Here is an 18,808-nt window from a genome sequence, read left to right on the forward strand (position 1 = left end):
TTAGTAATAATACCTAAAAAAGAAAAGATACCTACTTATCAACCTTATACTTTTAAAAAGAATAATATTAAATATATTATTATACTCTTTTAAATTTATAAAAATATAAAAGAAAAAGCTAAAATAGACCCCGTTGTAAAAGATATACTTTACTTTCTTAAAGGATAAATTAAATAAAGACTCCTAGCTAATATAAAAAAATAGCTCTTTAAACTTAAAAAAAAAGGACCTAATATAAAAAAAATTATAAATAACTTCGTTTATATAGTATAATAAAACTATATAAACTAAAAATAATCTATTAAGTCTAAAGAAAAACTCGATTTAAATAAAATCCTAACTAAGTCTATTTATATAATATAATAAGTAAATAGTAATAGACAATTTATTTATAAAATTAAAGAGTAGCTCAAAAACCTCTTATATAAAAATAAGATTAAAATAATTAAGAGACCGATTCTTAATTTCGGAGTTATAAAAAAAAGAAAAATTAACTTTAATTTTAAGGGAAAAAATATCGAAATAGGACTTAGTTCTTTCTATTTTAATAAAATAGAATTATTTTATAATTTAAATAAACCTCGTAACGTTACTTAAAAACGTATTTAAATAGAAATTAATTATAAAGTATTATTTAGCGTTAATAATACTAGCTCTAAAAAAGATAATAACGAACTATAATATAAATATATTAATTTATTTAAAAATAACTAAACCGTTTAGTTTTATAAAATTAAAGAACGTAAAAAGGTTATAATAACCCCCTATATAAATAAAAACTACTCTTTATTTAACGCTAAAGACCCTTTTTATAAGGAATTATTTTGAGTAAAATACTTGGATAATAAATACTTTTAGTACCTCGTATATAAATAAAATAGTCGCTTCTACTTATAAAAACGTAATAATAAAATAATTAAGGATATTTATATAGAAAATTAACTACTTAGCTAGACGTTACTAAGCTTTAATAATAATAATAAAGCTATATTTAGTCTAAACCCTAACTTCTTTATAAAGTACTTTAATAGTAAATATATAAAATAAAAGAATTATAAATATAACTGATACTAAGTTTATTATTTTAAAAAAGCTAAGGCTTAAAAAGAATAATAAGAATTACGTAAATAAGGCACTTAGTAAAAGAAGTATATAATAAAAAACTAAAAAAACTAATTATAAAAGAATAACGAAAAACGAAAATAGAAAGAAAGTTCTTATATATAACTAAATAACGTAACGACGTATATTTATAAATAAACCTCGATATTTATAAACGAGGATTAAATACTATTATTAATAATAGTATATAAAAAATCTATATTTTATTAAGAGTAATAAATAAACTTAATTTATTATAAATATAAAAAGATAACTTATATTAATTATAAATAGTAAAAAGAGAACGAGTTAATTATAATTACGGATATATTAATCAAAAGACCGTATATTTCTCGATATATATTAATAATTAATAAGAATAACTATAATATAATATTATAAAAATCGGAGATATTAACGTTATTTTAAGAATTTCGTAATTATAAAAGTATAACTTACGGATAAATTAGATTATTAACTAGGTCTTTTAAGAAAATTTAATTACTAAACAACTTAAGAAGAAAAAGTGTTTAAATAGATTTTTAAGAATTTTTAAAAAACGAGAATAAATATAATATATAGCTTTTATTAAAATAATAAAAAGCTCTAAGAAATTTATAATTAATATCAATAATTAAGGATCGTAATAACTTTAAATTATACTTAAAAAGTACTAAATATATACAAAACTATTTATAAAACTTAAAGAAATAAAATTACTAAAATATAGTAACTAAGATATAAAAATCGAACTTAAAAAAGGAATATAACTTAAGTTCTTTTTAATATACTTAATAAATTAAAAAGAATAAGAGTATTTTAATAAGTATATTAATAAGAAACTCGAAAAAAGATATATTTAATTATTAAATTCTCTCATAAAATTCCCCTTATTCTTTATATTAAAAAAGGGAGGAAAATTAAAACTTATTATTAATTATAAGAGACTTAACGAAATTATAAAGAAAAATTGCTATTTTTTATTACTTATTACTAAGCTTAGAGATTTATTTTATAGAACTAACTTATTTATTATTATAAACTTTAAAAAAGTATTTAACTAAATTTAAATTAAAAAAAGAAATAAGTAAAGAATAATGTTCCGAACTTATAAAGGACTTTTCGAATATTTTATTATACTTTTTAAACTTATTAATACTCCGGTAACTTTTTAAATAATAATTAACTACGTACTCTAGAAGTACGTCGATATTTTTATTATTATTTATATTAATAATATTCTTATTTTCTCCCCTAACCTTAAAATATATAAGAAATCTATTGATATAAATTCTAAAAACTCTAAAACGCTAAGCTATATACCGAACTTTTTAAGTACGAGTTCTATATATAAAAAGTAAACTTTTTTAAATATACTATTATATTAAAATAAATTTATATATAAGTATTAAAAATAGAAATAGTTAGGGATTAGCTTATATTATAAAACGTTAAAGACGTATAAGGATTCTTAGGATTTATTAATTTTTATTAATAATTCTTTAAAAACTATATTGATATAATTAAACTTTTTAATAACTTAATACGAAGAAATACCCTATTTATTTAGGATTTTAAATATAAAAAAGTATTTATTAAAGTTAAGAATATAGTTATTTTTAAACTAATTATTATAATTTTAAACCCCTAAAAATCTTTTAAAATCGAGATTAAGATTTTAAACTTCGTTATAAGAGCGGTCCTAAGATAATAAGATAAATAAAAAAAGCTTTATTTATATTATTTTTATTTCAAAATATTTTATAAAGTAGAATTAAATTAGTAAATTTATAATCAGGAACTAATAGTAATTATTAAAGTATTTTAAAAATAGAAACTATAGTTATTTAGGACTAGGTACGAAGTTATAATTTATATAAATTATAAGAACCTCGTAAACTTTATAATAAACAAAAAACTAAATAAACGATAAGTTAAATAGAGCGAATTCTTATTTAAGTATAATTTCTAAATTATTTATTAAAAAGGTTTAGAAAATAGTAAAATAGACGCTCTTAATAAAAGACCTAATTACGAAGTTATAGTCCTTAAAAAAATATAAGTTATTTTTAAATAGGAAAAAGATAGTAGCCCTATACTAATTACGAAGCTCTTTATAATAATTAAAAAGATTGTTACTAACTTGATTAAAAAATTAACCCTTGAATTTATTATAAAAATTTATAGTATACCGGTATATAGTTACTAAAGAATTACTAAAATATAAAAACGGATTTGTTAATATTATAATAAATCTACTATACGTACTAAAATTATAAAAATAATTAAGGATTACGTAATTTATAAAGAAAGTAAAAATAGCCCGTATAAGCCTTATAGCGAGCTATAACTATTATAATTATTAATAAAAATATAGTAATTAATTATATAGGACTTTATTATTAAACTATTAAAATTTAAAAAACTATTTATTAAAGTATAGTACGATAGTATTTTAGTTATAGTCGGTTAACTTATTAAGTTCGTATATTTTATTTTTTATACAAAATTAAGTATTATAAAAGACTTAGTATACGTATTTACTAAGGTTATACTTTCGAACTATAGTTTACTAAAAGAAATTATTTTTAATAAAAATAAGCTATTTATTTTAGAATTTTGGAACCCCTAATTTCGTAACTTAATATAAATTATAAACTATTGATATTGCTTTATTTATAAACTAATAGAAAGATAAAAAGGATTAATTAGATTTTTAAAATATACTTTTATTATTATATAAATTATAACTAGGATAATTAAGTAGTATTTTTATTAATAACTTGGTTTATATATAATAATATAATTAGTAAAAATATAAAAGAATTTCCGTTTTATTTTAATTATAGATTCTAATTAATAGTATATAAAGAAGTATAATAAGGACTATAAGTTATAAAAACTATAATAAATATAAATAAACTTAAGGAAATCTATAAATAAGCCTTACGAAACCTCGAGTTTATATAATAATATAAAAAAAAGAACGTAAATAGATTAAGGATTAGAGGACTGTTTTTAAAAAAGGGGGATAGTACCTATCTCTTTTATTATAATATTAAAACGAAATGACTAAGTAATAAATTAAATTATAAAAGACTTAGACTTTTTAAAATTATTAAGAAATTCTTACTAGTTAATTATAAATTAAGATTACTAAATATAATATAATATTATCTTATTTTTTATATTTTATTACTCGAACCTATACTAAGAGGATTATATATAGACAATTATATTATTATAAAACTAAACTAATTAGAATACGAAGTCGAACGAATTATTAATTATAAAGTTAGGAATAAAATATAAGAATTCCTTATTAAATAAAAGGGCTATAGATATAAATAAAAAAATTATTCCCTTAACGGAGTAATCCGCCGGGGCCGTACCGTGTATTACGTATTAAGGAAAACTGGGTATAATACGCTCTATACCTAATTACTAATTAAAATAGTAGTTAACTAACTCGACTATTATCTCTTTTTTATTAATAGCTCTTAACTTTTTACTATTTCTAGCTACTTATAAAATAAGCTTTACTTATTTTAATACGTATAAGACCTCTTAATACTAGCTTATATAAATAGCTAAATTTAGTATAATCTATTTTTTTATATAAGTATTATTATTACCCGGGGGGTCTTATAGGAGCTATTTAAAGCGCTAGCTTATTATTTTAACCCTATATACCTCTAGCCCGTTTATTATAATTATTATAACTAAGCTAGTATTAATATACTAAATTTTAATATTTATATTAGCCCGGCTATTTATAGCGTTCGCACTATTATCTAGCTAAATTCTATATTATTAAAAAGTATTTTACTAATTTTTAGGTATATTTATATTAGTTATAATAGCTATAGCGTCGAGCTAGCTAAAGAGGGCGCCTAGCCCGAGAGGGATAGACTTATTAATAAGTATTTTTAGCTTATTAATTACTAACTATATACTAAGAGGTTCTCGTTAAGGTAGTATTTTAACTAGCTAACTTCTTAACTAGTTATCTAACTAGCTATCTAAGTAGTAGTTTATATATTAATAAGTTTATTTAATAAATTTATTTAGTAGATTTATTTAGTAAATTTATTTAGTAAATTTATTTAGTAAATTTATTTAGTAAATTTATTTAGTTTAAATAAAGAGTAGCTTTAAGTAATATTAAAAGCAATAAGGATATAAAGAATCTTTACGAGCTTTAGTACGAGTAGTAAATATTAGCTTATTTGGCCCTTTTTTTTAAAAACCTCTATATTATTATTAAAGTTTAGAACCTCTGCGGTTAAGGGCCGCTTTTAACTATTATAATTAACTATTATAATTAATTATTATAGCCGACCTTTATTATTAACCTTTTTAACTAGCGCCGCTATATAAAGGGTAATTTACTTATCCCGAATTAAATAGCGGTTTTTATATTAAAATTACTATATTATATTAAGTACGTACTTAGGATATATTACGCGTATTATATAGTTAAAAAGTGTACTATATCGTATGATTTTTTTTAAAAGCGTAATCCCGTTAAGGTCGATCTTTTATACTTATAAAGCCAGAAAAAAACTACTATATAGAAAAAATATATAAGAACTTATTACGAACTTTTAGAACTCTTAGGAATCCCTTTTAAAATATTAAAATTAAAATTCAAAATTAGAACTTTTAGTTATTATAGTATTTTAATTAATTATTTTAAAAGCATTATTAAACTACGCCTCTTACATAACGGTTAACTTATTTTTATTAATAATATTAAAATTAAGGATCGCTTTTCCCTTTTGAAATACTATTCTTTTTTTAAAAGAAAGAACGATCTAATCTTAATAAAGACTAATTTATTTTAGCCTACGTACGATATAAGGCCTCTACCCGTTTTTTAAAAAAAAGCTTTTTTATTTCTTTTTTATATTTTAGCTTATCGGTTTTAAATAAAAGACGATCTATTATAAATATAATTAATATAGAGAATATTTATAAAAAAAAAGAAACTTATAATCGTATATAGTATTAGTAGTCGTATCGTAAGAACGATTACGACGTATATATTTATAATACTTTAATTTACTTTCGTAAGGCTTATTTATAAATTTCCTTAAGTTTACTTACGTTTACTACAGTTTTTATAACTTATAGTCCTTATTATACTTCTTTACACGCTATTAATTAGAATCCGTAATTAAAATAAAACGGAAATTCTTTTATACTTTTATTAATTATATTATTATATACGAACTAGGCTATTAATAAAAGTACTACCTTATTATCCTAATTATAATTCATATAATAATAAAAGTATATCTCGAAGATCTAATTAATCCTTTTTATTTATCTATCGGTTTATAAATGAAATAATATCAATAGTTTATAATTTATACTAAGTTACGAAATTAGGGATTTTTAAAATTTTAAAATAAATAGTTTATTTTTACTAAAAATAATTTCTTTTAGTAAATCTAGTTTTCGTTATTTCTTTAGGGAAATAGTAAATAAAGTATAATATAAGCTCTATGTTAAAATAATTATTTATCAAAAGTTGCGTATTTTATAATATACTAGCTAGGAGCTTAGTAATAAAGTTACGCTACCCTTTAGGATTACTAACTTTATAAAATTAACTAACGCTAAGGTAGTTATCTTTTAAAAAAGGAGATAATAGTAATTAGCTAGATAATAATAAGAGGCTATAATTTATTAATAATCGTTTTTATAAAAAGGGAAGTCTCTTAATAGGGGTATTATTTTAAAATTAGTTTTAGAGAACGTCTTTAATTTTAATTATAAAAGCTATTATAAATAAATATTATAAATTAGACTTCGAGGCTTAATAATATAACCTAAGCATAAAGGGAGTAAAAGAATAAAGGCTTAGAATACTTTATAAGTATTTGATAGAATTTAACTATATTAATAATTCTTTTTTAAACTAATTAAAAAGTAAAATAGCGATGCGTATATAAGAGCGACGCCCGTGTATTAATTTATAACGCTCGTAAATTAACTCCCCTTATAAAATAAAAAAACTATAGATAGGTTACGTATAAATAAGAAGTAATTATTAATAAAGGATATATTTATAAACGGACTTATATATAATATAAACTTAAGCTAAGCTTAAGAATAAACTTCTTATAACTCTTTTAGTAATTAACTTAGTATTAGATTTTATAATTATTTTTAGCTATTTTTATTAAGAACCCTTTTTAATAAAACTATAATTAATTACTAAAGCCTTATTTATTTTACGATTTATAAATATAGTTTTAAAAAAGCTATTTATAACTATAATACTATTTACTTATTACGACTAGCTAGCTATAATAAAAACGTACTTCCCTTTTTTAATTAGTACCCCGAGGCTTTTAAAAGTTAAAAAAACGAAAAGACTTAAATAGGATAGAGCTATTATAAGATAATAAAAGTCCTAATTAATTATTATAACTTTTAAGGACGCTTATTACGTAAAAGTTAAATTTAAAAATACGAAATCGGATTTATAGTAAAGGTTATAATACGAAACCTTGCTTTAATATATAATATAATTATAATTAAAAAAGGATAAGAGAGTACTTTTAAACTAAATAAGACCCCTATTTTAATCCCTTAAACTTAAGAGATTATATAAAAGATTAGGACTTTAATATACTTAATAACTTTTCTTTTTTATACTAATAATCTAGGCTATTTTATAAAAATAATTATAAATTAATAAAATAATATAGTTTATTAGTATAATCCGAAATAGGATCTTAAGTATTTAAAGAGGATATTTATTAACAATATTTAAGTACTAAAGGCCTTTTATAATTAAATCGATACGCTTTTTTATATTTAATAACTAATTAATATAAGCGCTTACGTAGTCCTTATAATATAATAACTAAGTAAATAAGAATACGGTTTATATATACTTAAATAGTTTCGTAACGCGGTTTAATATAGCTAACTTAACTTAATTTATAATACGTATTAAATAATTTATAAATACTTTAAACTATTTAATAATAAGCTCTATACGGCTTAGATTTAATAAATTAGCTATAAGTTTTAATATAACGGTTATTACTTTTTTAATATAATAAGACTTCCCTTAGGAAGGTTTTTTAAAAGTATAATATATAATTAGGACTTTAGAAATAGGCCCTATACTAACTTAGATAACTCTAATTATATTATAACTAACGCTTATAAAATACTAACTTTTTAAAAATCCGGTTTTTATTTACTTGGCTTTAGATTTACTAAATAGGATCTAAGAATTTATAACTTACGTAATTATAATTATTATACTCTTATAAACCTTACGTATTTTAAAAAAAACTAAGGATATAATTAAAAGCTTTAATTAAGAACTTATTATTTTTAAAGAGTTAACCCTACTATCTCGATTTTTAAAAGTATTTAAAAATACCTAAGGATTTATAATAAGTGACGACCCTAATTAGATTTTGTAAATAATTAAATTAATAAAGGCTATTAATTAGTATTTAAATACTATTATTAATAATTAACTTATATATTTAATTAATATTCCTAAGACTCGTTAAGTTACGTAGTCCTTATTAAATATATTATTACTTAAGTTATTATTATACTTTAGCCCGGCTTTTAATAAAACTAATCTAAGTAATTAAAGAAATAGTTTTTTTAAATATTTTGATTAGGGGTAAGAATAGCCTTATTATAAAGATTTTAATTTAAATACCGAGGGTTTAATTAAAATAAGAAGCTATTAAATATATCCTTTTTAATTACGATTAGATTATATAAAAAGATAATAAACGCTAACGTTAAGGACTAGCTAAATTCTATTAAGACTTTTTATAACGTTATAATATATATATAAATAAAGCTAATATTAATAAAAATATAAAGGAATAATAGGTTAATTAATATAATAACTTAATTATAAAAGCTATATATATAACTTTAGCTTATATGTTTTAAATATTATTATTAATAAAAGAAGCTAAGAAGAATTAGGGTAATAAAGGTTAGGATTAGGAAACTATTAAAAAGGAATAGGATAAGAACTAAGTAAAAAAAGTAGAGTAAATAAAGAAAATAAAAAAAATAAAAAAAGTAATTATAAAAAGGAAAAGTAAATAGAGGGCTTAAAGCGATTAACTATATATAATAATTAAGACTAATTTAAGATGATTTCTTTTTATAAAAAATTAAAAAAAAAAGAAATTAAGGAATAATTAAAATAGGATAGGGCGATTAGTCCTAGTAGTCTTTTTAAAACTAATTAAGTTTAGGGATTTATAAGAGAGCTAATTAAAAAAGAATATAAAACAAAAGGGCCCTAATTAAAAATAAAAGCTTAAGGGCGTAGACTTTAATTTTAATTATATATATACTTTTTAAATTTAAACTAGAGCTTTTTTAATAATTTACTTTTATATATAATAATATAAGATAATTAAGAAGTTTATTTTTCTAATTTAATTAATATTATCCTCTTTTCTTTAGTTATAATTCCGTTAATTGAGATCATATTAACCTAATTAAAAGAAGTATTTTATATTACTTTTATAAGTATTAGTAGTTTTTTTTAAAGTACTATACCGCGAGAGTCCCTTATACTTTATACGTTTTTAATATATTACGTATTAAAAAAAAGCTAGATATATTACGTTTTATACTTAATTACTAATTAAAACAACTCCTAACTTTTTATTACTTATTTAAAAAGCGAGTTATCCCTATTTTAAAATATATAAAACCTCTTAATATTAGCTTATATAAGTAGCTAAATCTTATATTATATACTTCTTTTTATTAAAAATTAGGAAACCCTTTATATATTTTCCATATTTATAATAGGAATTGATAAGGACGTATAACGAATTAATACGGATATATAGCTTTCAAGGATATATAATATTTTTAATTTTTAATAAGTCTAAAAATTTATTATTAATATACTTAGATTTTATTACTTCTTTTTAAAATACTTATCTCTTTTTATAATCTTTTTATATAATTATATTTTAAGAGAGCTTTATTACGAAGCTATTATTAATTTAATACGTTTTATATTCTCTTTTTTATTTAAAACTATACTAATTTATATATTATAAAATAGCTTTTTTAATAGCTTACGTACCGAGCTTATATTACTAAGCTTAATTTAATAACTTATATAATTAAAACTATTTTATAAAATACTAACGCTCCGATAATAATAATATATTATTATTTTTTATTTTAAATAAAAGCTATATTAACATTAGCTAGTTTTATAAAATTAACGATCCCTATATATATAACAACTTAATAAATAATATTTTATTTAAATTATGATAAAAAACGTAACTACTATCTTATTATTTATATTAATATATCAAAGGGAATTAATATAGCGGCGTTATAAATTAATATATTAGCGTCGCTCTTATACTAGCGTCGCTATTTTACTTTTTAATTAGTTTAAAAAAGAATTATTAATATAATTAGATTTTATTAAATACTTATAAAATATCCTAAGCCTTTATTCTTTTGCTCCTTTTATACTTAAGTTATATTATTAAGCCTCGAAATTTAACTTATAATATTTACTTATAATAGCTTTTATAATTAAAATTAAAAACGTTTTTTAAAACTAATTTTAAAGTAATATTTCTATTAAAAAACTTCCTTTTTTATAAAAATAGTTATAAATTAATTATAGCCTCTTATTATTATCTAACTAAATATTATTATCTCCCTTTTTAAAAAATAGCTATTTTAGTATTAGCTAATTGTATAAAATTAATAATTTTAAAAAATAGCGCGACTTTATTACTAAGCTCTTAATTCATATATTCTAAAATACGTAACTTCTTATAAATAATTATTTTAATATAGAGCTTATATTATACCTTATTTATTATTTTTCTAAGGGAATAATAAAAACTCAATAAACTACCCTTTTATAACCTTTTTTTAAAATATAACCCCTCTTCTTTTAATAAATAGTCCTAATAACTCTTTTATTTTATAATAAAGTAGTTGAGTAATATTTTCTAGCTTTTTAAATAGGTTATTAAAACTAATTAATAATTAATAATAATACTACTCTAATAATAAAAATATATTCGTGAATAATAATAAATATAAGGTCCTTAAGTTAACTTATTACCCTATTTACTTTAGGAATTAATAAGGACGTATAATAAATAAATACGGACGTATAGCTCTTAGGGATATATAATATTTTTTATTTTTAATTAATTTAAAAAAATAGTACCTCTTTATAAAAATAATAAGAGTAATTATATTAATATAACTATTCTTATTATCCTCTCTAACTTAAGTTCTAATTTAAAAATTTCAAAAATAAGAATATTATTATAACCCCCGTACTCGTTTAAAATTATTATATTACCTATTTAAAATTTATAAATTTTAAATAAACTAATAATTTAAGCTTTCATAAATCTTAAATAAATAAAGCTTCTTTATATTATATATCTAAAATATATAGAAAATAAATTATAATAACGTCTACCTAACTACTTTCTTTAATATAATTATAATAATTTATTATTATTATAAACTACTTTTTATTAATTTTATTTTTTTTAAATATTAAGCTATATTAGCTATTTATTTATATAATTCCCTATTATTTTTTTCTTATTGAAAATACTAAACTAGCTCCTTATTTATCATTAAAATAAGGTTAATATTTAATTTTAACTTAGCTAACTTATTTTTTTCATAAGCTTAGCTAGTATTAATTTATTTTTATTTTTAAATAAGCGGCCTCGTTTTTTATTATTAGTACTTTAGTTATTATAAATAGTATAAGCTTAACTAATTAACTAGCTTTTTTCAAATAAAACTAATTAGAATGAAATAGGCTATACTATATTCTTTAGCTTCTTATAAAAGGATATAGTAATCTTAGGGTTTAGGATTTAATAATATAAATTTAAAAAAGATATTTCTTAAAAATATTATTAAGGATATACTTCCTATTTATTAAAAATAACTAAATTTAATATTTTAAAATAGATTTTATAGTAATATAAAACACTTAGTTTAATTAAAATAGTATAGTTTAAACTATAAAATCCGAGGGGGTCTAGGAATAGCCTCTTATCAAATAATATTACTTTTTTTTATAAACCGGCCTTACGTCCTAATTAAAGTAAGATATTTTAAAAAAAGTATTATTCGAAGTTTACTTAAGTACTTAAAATAAGTATTTATATACTCCTAGCTTATAAATACCTCGTTTTTTATATAAACTTAGTAAACATATAGTTCTTAATTACTAATTATATTTTATATAACTTTAATAAGCCGATATAAGTAATTAAAACTATTTAAGAAATAACCCTTAATATTATTATTACTTAACTTAGTATTAAAAGTAATATAAGTACTAAAGTTCTAATATTTTTAAATAAAATAACGGGCTTATTATACTTTTAAAAATAAGTATACTACGTAGAAATATTAGAGGATTAAATATTAATTATTAAACTCTTTATAAAGCTTAGTTTAGGCTTTTTTAAAAATATACTTAGTTTTAATAAAAATAATAAACTTTTATATTATAAAGACTTTATAATATATATAAAAGGGGGGCTTATTAATAAGTATATTAATATAGGCCTTATTTTCATTACTTAATATAACTATTACTTATATTAATAATTAATATCCCTCGTTATTAAACTTATTATTATTATTATTATAGCTATAGTCCTTAACCTATTTCTACTTAGCCCTAAGTATAATATTCGAGTTAATATAGTAAATATAAAGTTATTATTAAACGTCTAAGAACTACTTATTTAATATAGCTTTTATTTATTTATTATAATTTATAATAATAATAATAAAGTAACGGACTAAGTATTAGTTTATAAATTAGCGGATACTTATTAAAAAAAACCAGAAACTCTTTAGTTTTTTATTATTAATAAAACTAAACGCGGTATTATAAATAGATTTAAAATAGGTCTACTTAGTAACTTAAAAAAGAGGGAGCTTAAAGTGATTAGTATTATAAGTATTATTAAAGCTAATTATTTTAAAAAATCGCTTTTATATTTAGAAATAGTAAGGAAAGGTTTAAATAAGGTTAATAAAGTAGTTTAGCTCGTTATTTACTTATTTTATTATATATAAGATATTTCGCTCGTTAAATAGCTTAATTAACGCTATAATTAGTAAGTATTTAGCTAATCTCTTTTAGTTTATATAAGCCTTAGCGTTATAAATATTTTATTAAATAAGTAAGGATTTTAGGAACTATTTTTAAATAATAATACGTATATTATATACCTAAATCCTAACCTATTAGTTTATAATCTTAATAATATTTTTAACTAGCTAGGTAAGCTTATAATAAAAAAGGTATATAAATATTTTAAAGTTAGGCCTATAGTTATATTAGCTATATCAAGGATTTTTATATTATTATAATAACTACTATTCCTTAACTTTAGCTTTAATAATTAACTTTTATTTATAACTATATTTTCGGGATCTCTATTACTTTAGACCTATATTATAGTTAGGCTTAAAATATTTATATTAGTTATATTAAAATATATACTAAATATTCTTTTTAGTTTATTTATATCTATAATATTTTATAATACTAAAGCTATTAGCTTTAGAAAAAGTATTAATTTAATTAAAAAGAGTATTTATTATTAACTCTAACCTACTAGGAATTAGTAAGTTTAGGGTTTTATTTAAAAAAGAGGAGGAGGATTTATTATTTTAAGTATAATAAAAAGCTACGGTTTAAAAAAACGATAAATTTAAAAAAGGGTTTTATTATAGAAGTAAATAGGGTAGTAAGTTTATTTAAGAACCCTATGTTTTTTATTATAAATAGCTTTACTTATATTATTAAATAAGGCTAGTTATTAACCTTTTATTAGTCCTAATAACTTATATAATAAGCTAAAGAATATTATTAAACTATTTTATAATAAGCTAAGTAAGTTATTAAGATTTATTAAAAAAAAAAGAGGAACTAGGCTTTAGTAATATTTAAAAAAGAGTAGTATATTAAGTAGTTTATATCCCCCTTAGAAAATAGTATATAAAATAAAATATAAGCTATTTAGACTTTTTATTAAAAAGGGGAGGACTATATATTAATAAGAATTAGAGAATAGTAAAAAGTTAAAAAGTATTGGTTTTATTAAGGAACTTTTAATTAAAATAATAAGTTAGTTCTATTTTAATATATTAATATAAATAGTAAAATAGTAGTTACGTTCTTTATAATAACTTAGGTAAAATATCGTTTATTAAGTTATTATATATATAAGGATTGCTAACTTTATAAAACTAATTAATATTAATATAATCTCTATTTAAAATAAAAAACAATAGTATATTATTATTATTAAAGTATTAGCGTTTTATAAAATAGTTTTAATTATTTAAGTTATTAAATTAAGCTTAGTAACGTAGGCTTAGTATATAATCTATTAAAAGAGCTATTTTATAATATATAAACTAGTATAATTTTTAAAAGAAAGGACGTAAAACGCGTTAAGTTAATAATAACTTTATAATAAAGCTCTTTTAAAATATAATTAAATAAAGGAGATTATAAAAAGGGATAGATACTTTAAAAAAAGTAGTAGAATCTAAGTATATTAATAATAAAATTTTAGACTAATTAGAAGTAGAGAATGTTATACGTCCCTAAGAGTTATGTATCCGTATTAATTTGTTATACGTCCCTATTAATTCCCTTTACTTTTATAGCTATTATTTATTTAAAATAAAACGTCTTTTTAAACTATAGCTTCTTATTATATTTTAAATAACTAATCCTCTTTTTCTTTATAATTAAAATCCTAAACCTACCGATTCTTAATAATTTAAAACAAACTTATCATACCCTTTTAAACTAAGTTAATAACTTTATAAAAGCTAATAAATTTAGTATTATAAAATAAAATAAGTATAAAGCTCGAGGCCGAATTATTTAATATATTTCTTAATATAGTTATTTTAATGAACCTAGGCTTATATAAAGTATTAATATTTAATAATATAAGTTTTATAAATACGGTTATAAATAATAAGTTATTACTAAGGCTTAAGAAGAGGATAAGTAGTTATTATATTATTATTTAGACCTTTAGTATAATTAGTATAATTATAACCCTAGTTTTAAAACTTTTATATACCCTTTATATTATAAACTTATTAAAATAGTTAAGGATATTATTAAAATTATAAGTTAATAAATTAGGATTCGGGCTTATAATATACGTATTATTATTTAGAAATAGTTTTTAAAGTCCTTATTTACTTAACGAGATATTTATAATACTAAGGCTTATATAAATTAAAAAAGACTAGCTAAATACTTACTAATTATAGCGTTAATTAAGCTATTTAATAAATAAAATATCTTATATATAATAAAATAAGTAAATAATAAGCTAAACCGCTTTATTAGCCTTATTTAGACCTTTTTTTATTATTTTTAAACATAAAAGTAATTCCCTAAAGTAATTAACTTTAATAATACTTATAATACTAATCGCTTTAAGCTCCCTCTTCTTTAAATTACTAAATAAACTTACTTTAAATTTATTTATAACGCCGTATTTAGCCTTATTAATAATAAGGAATTAGAGGGTTTTTAGTTTTTTTTAATACGTATCCGCTAATTTATAAACTAATACTTAGTCCGTTACTTTATTATTATTATTGTAAATTATAATAAGTAAATAAAAGTTATATTAAATAAGTAGTTCTTAAATATTTAATAATAACTTTATATTTATTATATTAATTTTAATATTATACTTAAAACTAAGTAAAGGTAAATTAAGGACTATAGTTATAATAATAATAATAATAAGTTTAATAACGAGGGATATTAGTTATTAATATAAATAATAGTTATATTAAGTAATAAGGATAAGGCTTATATTAATATACTTATTAATAAGCCCCTTTTTTATATATATTATAAGGTCTTTATAATATAAAAGCTTATTATTTTTATTAAGACTAAGTATATTTTTAAAAAAGCCTAAACTAAGCTCTATAAAGAGTTTAATAACTAATACCTAATCTTTTAGTATTTTTATATAATATACTTATTTTTAAAAATATAATAAGCCCGTTATTTTATTTAAAAATATTAGAACTTTAATACTCGTATTACTTTTAATACTAAGTTAAGTAATAATAATATTAAAGGTTATTTTTTAAATAGTCTTAGTTATTTATATTAATTTATTAATATTATATAGGATATAATTAGTAATTAGGAGCTACGTTTTTATTAAGCTTATATAAAAAATAAGGTATTTATAAACTAAGAATATATAAGTACTCGTTTTAAATACTTAGGTAAACTTTAAATAATACTTTTTTTAAAATATTTTATTTTAATTAAAATATAAGGCCGGCTTATAAAAAAAGTAATACTATTTAATAAGAGGCTATTTTTAAAACCCCTCGGATTTTATAATTTAAATTATACTATTTTAATTAAGCTAAGTATTTTATGTTATTATAAAACTTATTTTAAAATATTAAGTTTAGCTATTTTTAATAAGTAAGAGGTATATTTTTAATAGCGTTTTTAAAAAACGTTTTTTTTAAAATTTATACTATTAAATCCTTAATTTTAAAATTACTATATTTTTTTATAATAAGCTAAAGAATATAGTATAGCTTATTTTATTATAACTAGCCTTATTTAAAAAAGGCTAGTTAGCTAATTAAGCTCGTACTATTTATAATAATTAAAGTATTAATAATAAAAAATAAGGCTACTTATTTAGGAATAGAAATAAGTTAATACTATTTAAGTTTATAAAGAAAATAAGTTAGCTAAGTTAAAGCTAAATATTAAACTTATTTTAATAATAAATAAGGAGCTAGTTTAGTATTTTTAATAAAGGGAGGATAATAAGGAATTATATAAATAAATAGCTAATATAATTTAGTATTTAAAAGAAACGGAATTAATAAGAAGTAGTTTATAATAGTAAATTATTATAATTATATTAAAAAAAGTAATTAAGTAGATATTATTATAATTTACTTTTTATATATTTTAAGTATATAATAAAAAAAAGCTTTATTTATTTAAAGTTTATAAAAGCTTAGATTATCAACTTATTTAAAATTTATAAATTTTAAATAAGTAATATAGTAGTTCTAAATAAGTATATAAATTATAATAATATTTTTATTTTTTAAGATTTTGAATTAGAGCTTAGGTTAAAGAGAATAATAAGAATAGCTATATTAATATAATTATTCTTATTATTTTTATAAAGAAGTACTATTTTTTTAAACTAATTAAAAAATAGAATAGCGATACTTATATAAGAGCGACGCTCGTATATTAATTTATAATGCCCGTATATTAATTCCCTTTATTATTTATTAATTAATTTATATATATAAATATTATAAAAATTAGAAAAATAAAAGTATTTAAAACATATTTAAAATATATTAAGGAAATATCTAATATATATCAAAGACGTATTTAGGAAATACTTAATATATATTAAGGAAATCTTTAAGAAATCTTTAGGAAATTTCTAAGAAACTTTTAAAAAATCTTTAAGAACTTTTTAAGAAATTTTTAGGAAACTTTGAGGAATCTTTTAAGAATTTCTTTAGAAATATTTACGATTAATATATTATTTACTTAGTATTTATAGCCTTAATATATATTTATATATTTATTATAGATATTTATTTATAATATTATAGTATTTTTAATTTATATAATACTATTTTAAAAAGGTAAGTAAAATACTTCTATTTTAATAAGCTTTTTATTTATAAACTTCCCTAAATTAATTATTTCTTATTACTTTTTAACCCTTAATTATATTTTTTACTTATTTATATCCTTAATAAAGATCTAAATAAAAGTAGCGGGGTTTATTTAAAAATCCGTTTTATTATTATTAAAATTATTAGTAGGGTTAGGCTAGATTAGCCTATTTTTAATAATTTTATTATTTTAGCTTATTTATTTAAGAATCTTAAAGATTTTCTAAAAATAATTGATATTAAGTATAATAATATATAAGTATTAATAAAATAACTTATTAAAAATATCCTCGCTTAGCCCGAGGATAAAGTAATAATACTCATAGAATACTAAGTAAGTTAGTTCGTATATATTAAAAAGTGAGTAAGTTATAAAATTTAATTAAGAGGAGTATTAATTAAAAAATAAGTTATACTTATTATAATTAATAATATATTACGATTTATAGACTTTATAGCTCTTTTTAGGGCCGAGCTCGACGTTCTTTTTTATTATAATAACATCTTATTAAAAATAATTAGTTTTATAAATTAGAAATATTTTAAAAATATTTCTATTTATAATACCGTCCTCTTTAAAAAGGATAGTAAATAACGCCTTATTATTTATAATAGCCTTAAGCTTTCAGGGGGTATTTAGGGGCGTATCCTAGCTTTTTATGAATAATATTATTTTAATATAATATTTTATAAAAAACTATTAATAAGGCTAAAAATATTAATATAAAATAGGAAGTAATTTATAAATAACCTCGAAGTTAATAATAAAAAAGAGGGACTTTTTATAAAAAATTATAAAGTTAATATAATAACCCTTTTTAAAATACTTTTTAAACGTATTAAAAAATAATTAGTAATAATTATTAAGGTAAAGGCTATTAGCTTTTAAGTAATAATAATAAAGTTCTCTTCATAA

The 18,808-nt window shown here is 18.7% G+C and overlaps 1 protein-coding gene across 1 annotated transcript; it reads left to right on the forward strand.

Moving 5' to 3' along the window:
- Positions 1–3,574: 3,574 nt before the first annotated feature.
- On the forward strand, positions 3,575–3,733 carry CLUP02_13293 (uncharacterized protein; the record flags this gene model as incomplete). Its single annotated transcript, XM_049292234.1, has 1 exon — positions 3,575–3,733. A coding segment is annotated over one exon (159 nt), but the record flags the coding sequence as incomplete, so codon positions are not given.
- Between the last annotated feature and the right edge of the window lie 15,075 nt (positions 3,734–18,808).

The sequence above is a fragment of the Colletotrichum lupini genome, chromosome 7, assembly GCF_023278565.1.
Source record: "Colletotrichum lupini chromosome 7, complete sequence".
NCBI lineage: Eukaryota > Fungi > Ascomycota > Sordariomycetes > Glomerellales > Glomerellaceae > Colletotrichum > Colletotrichum lupini.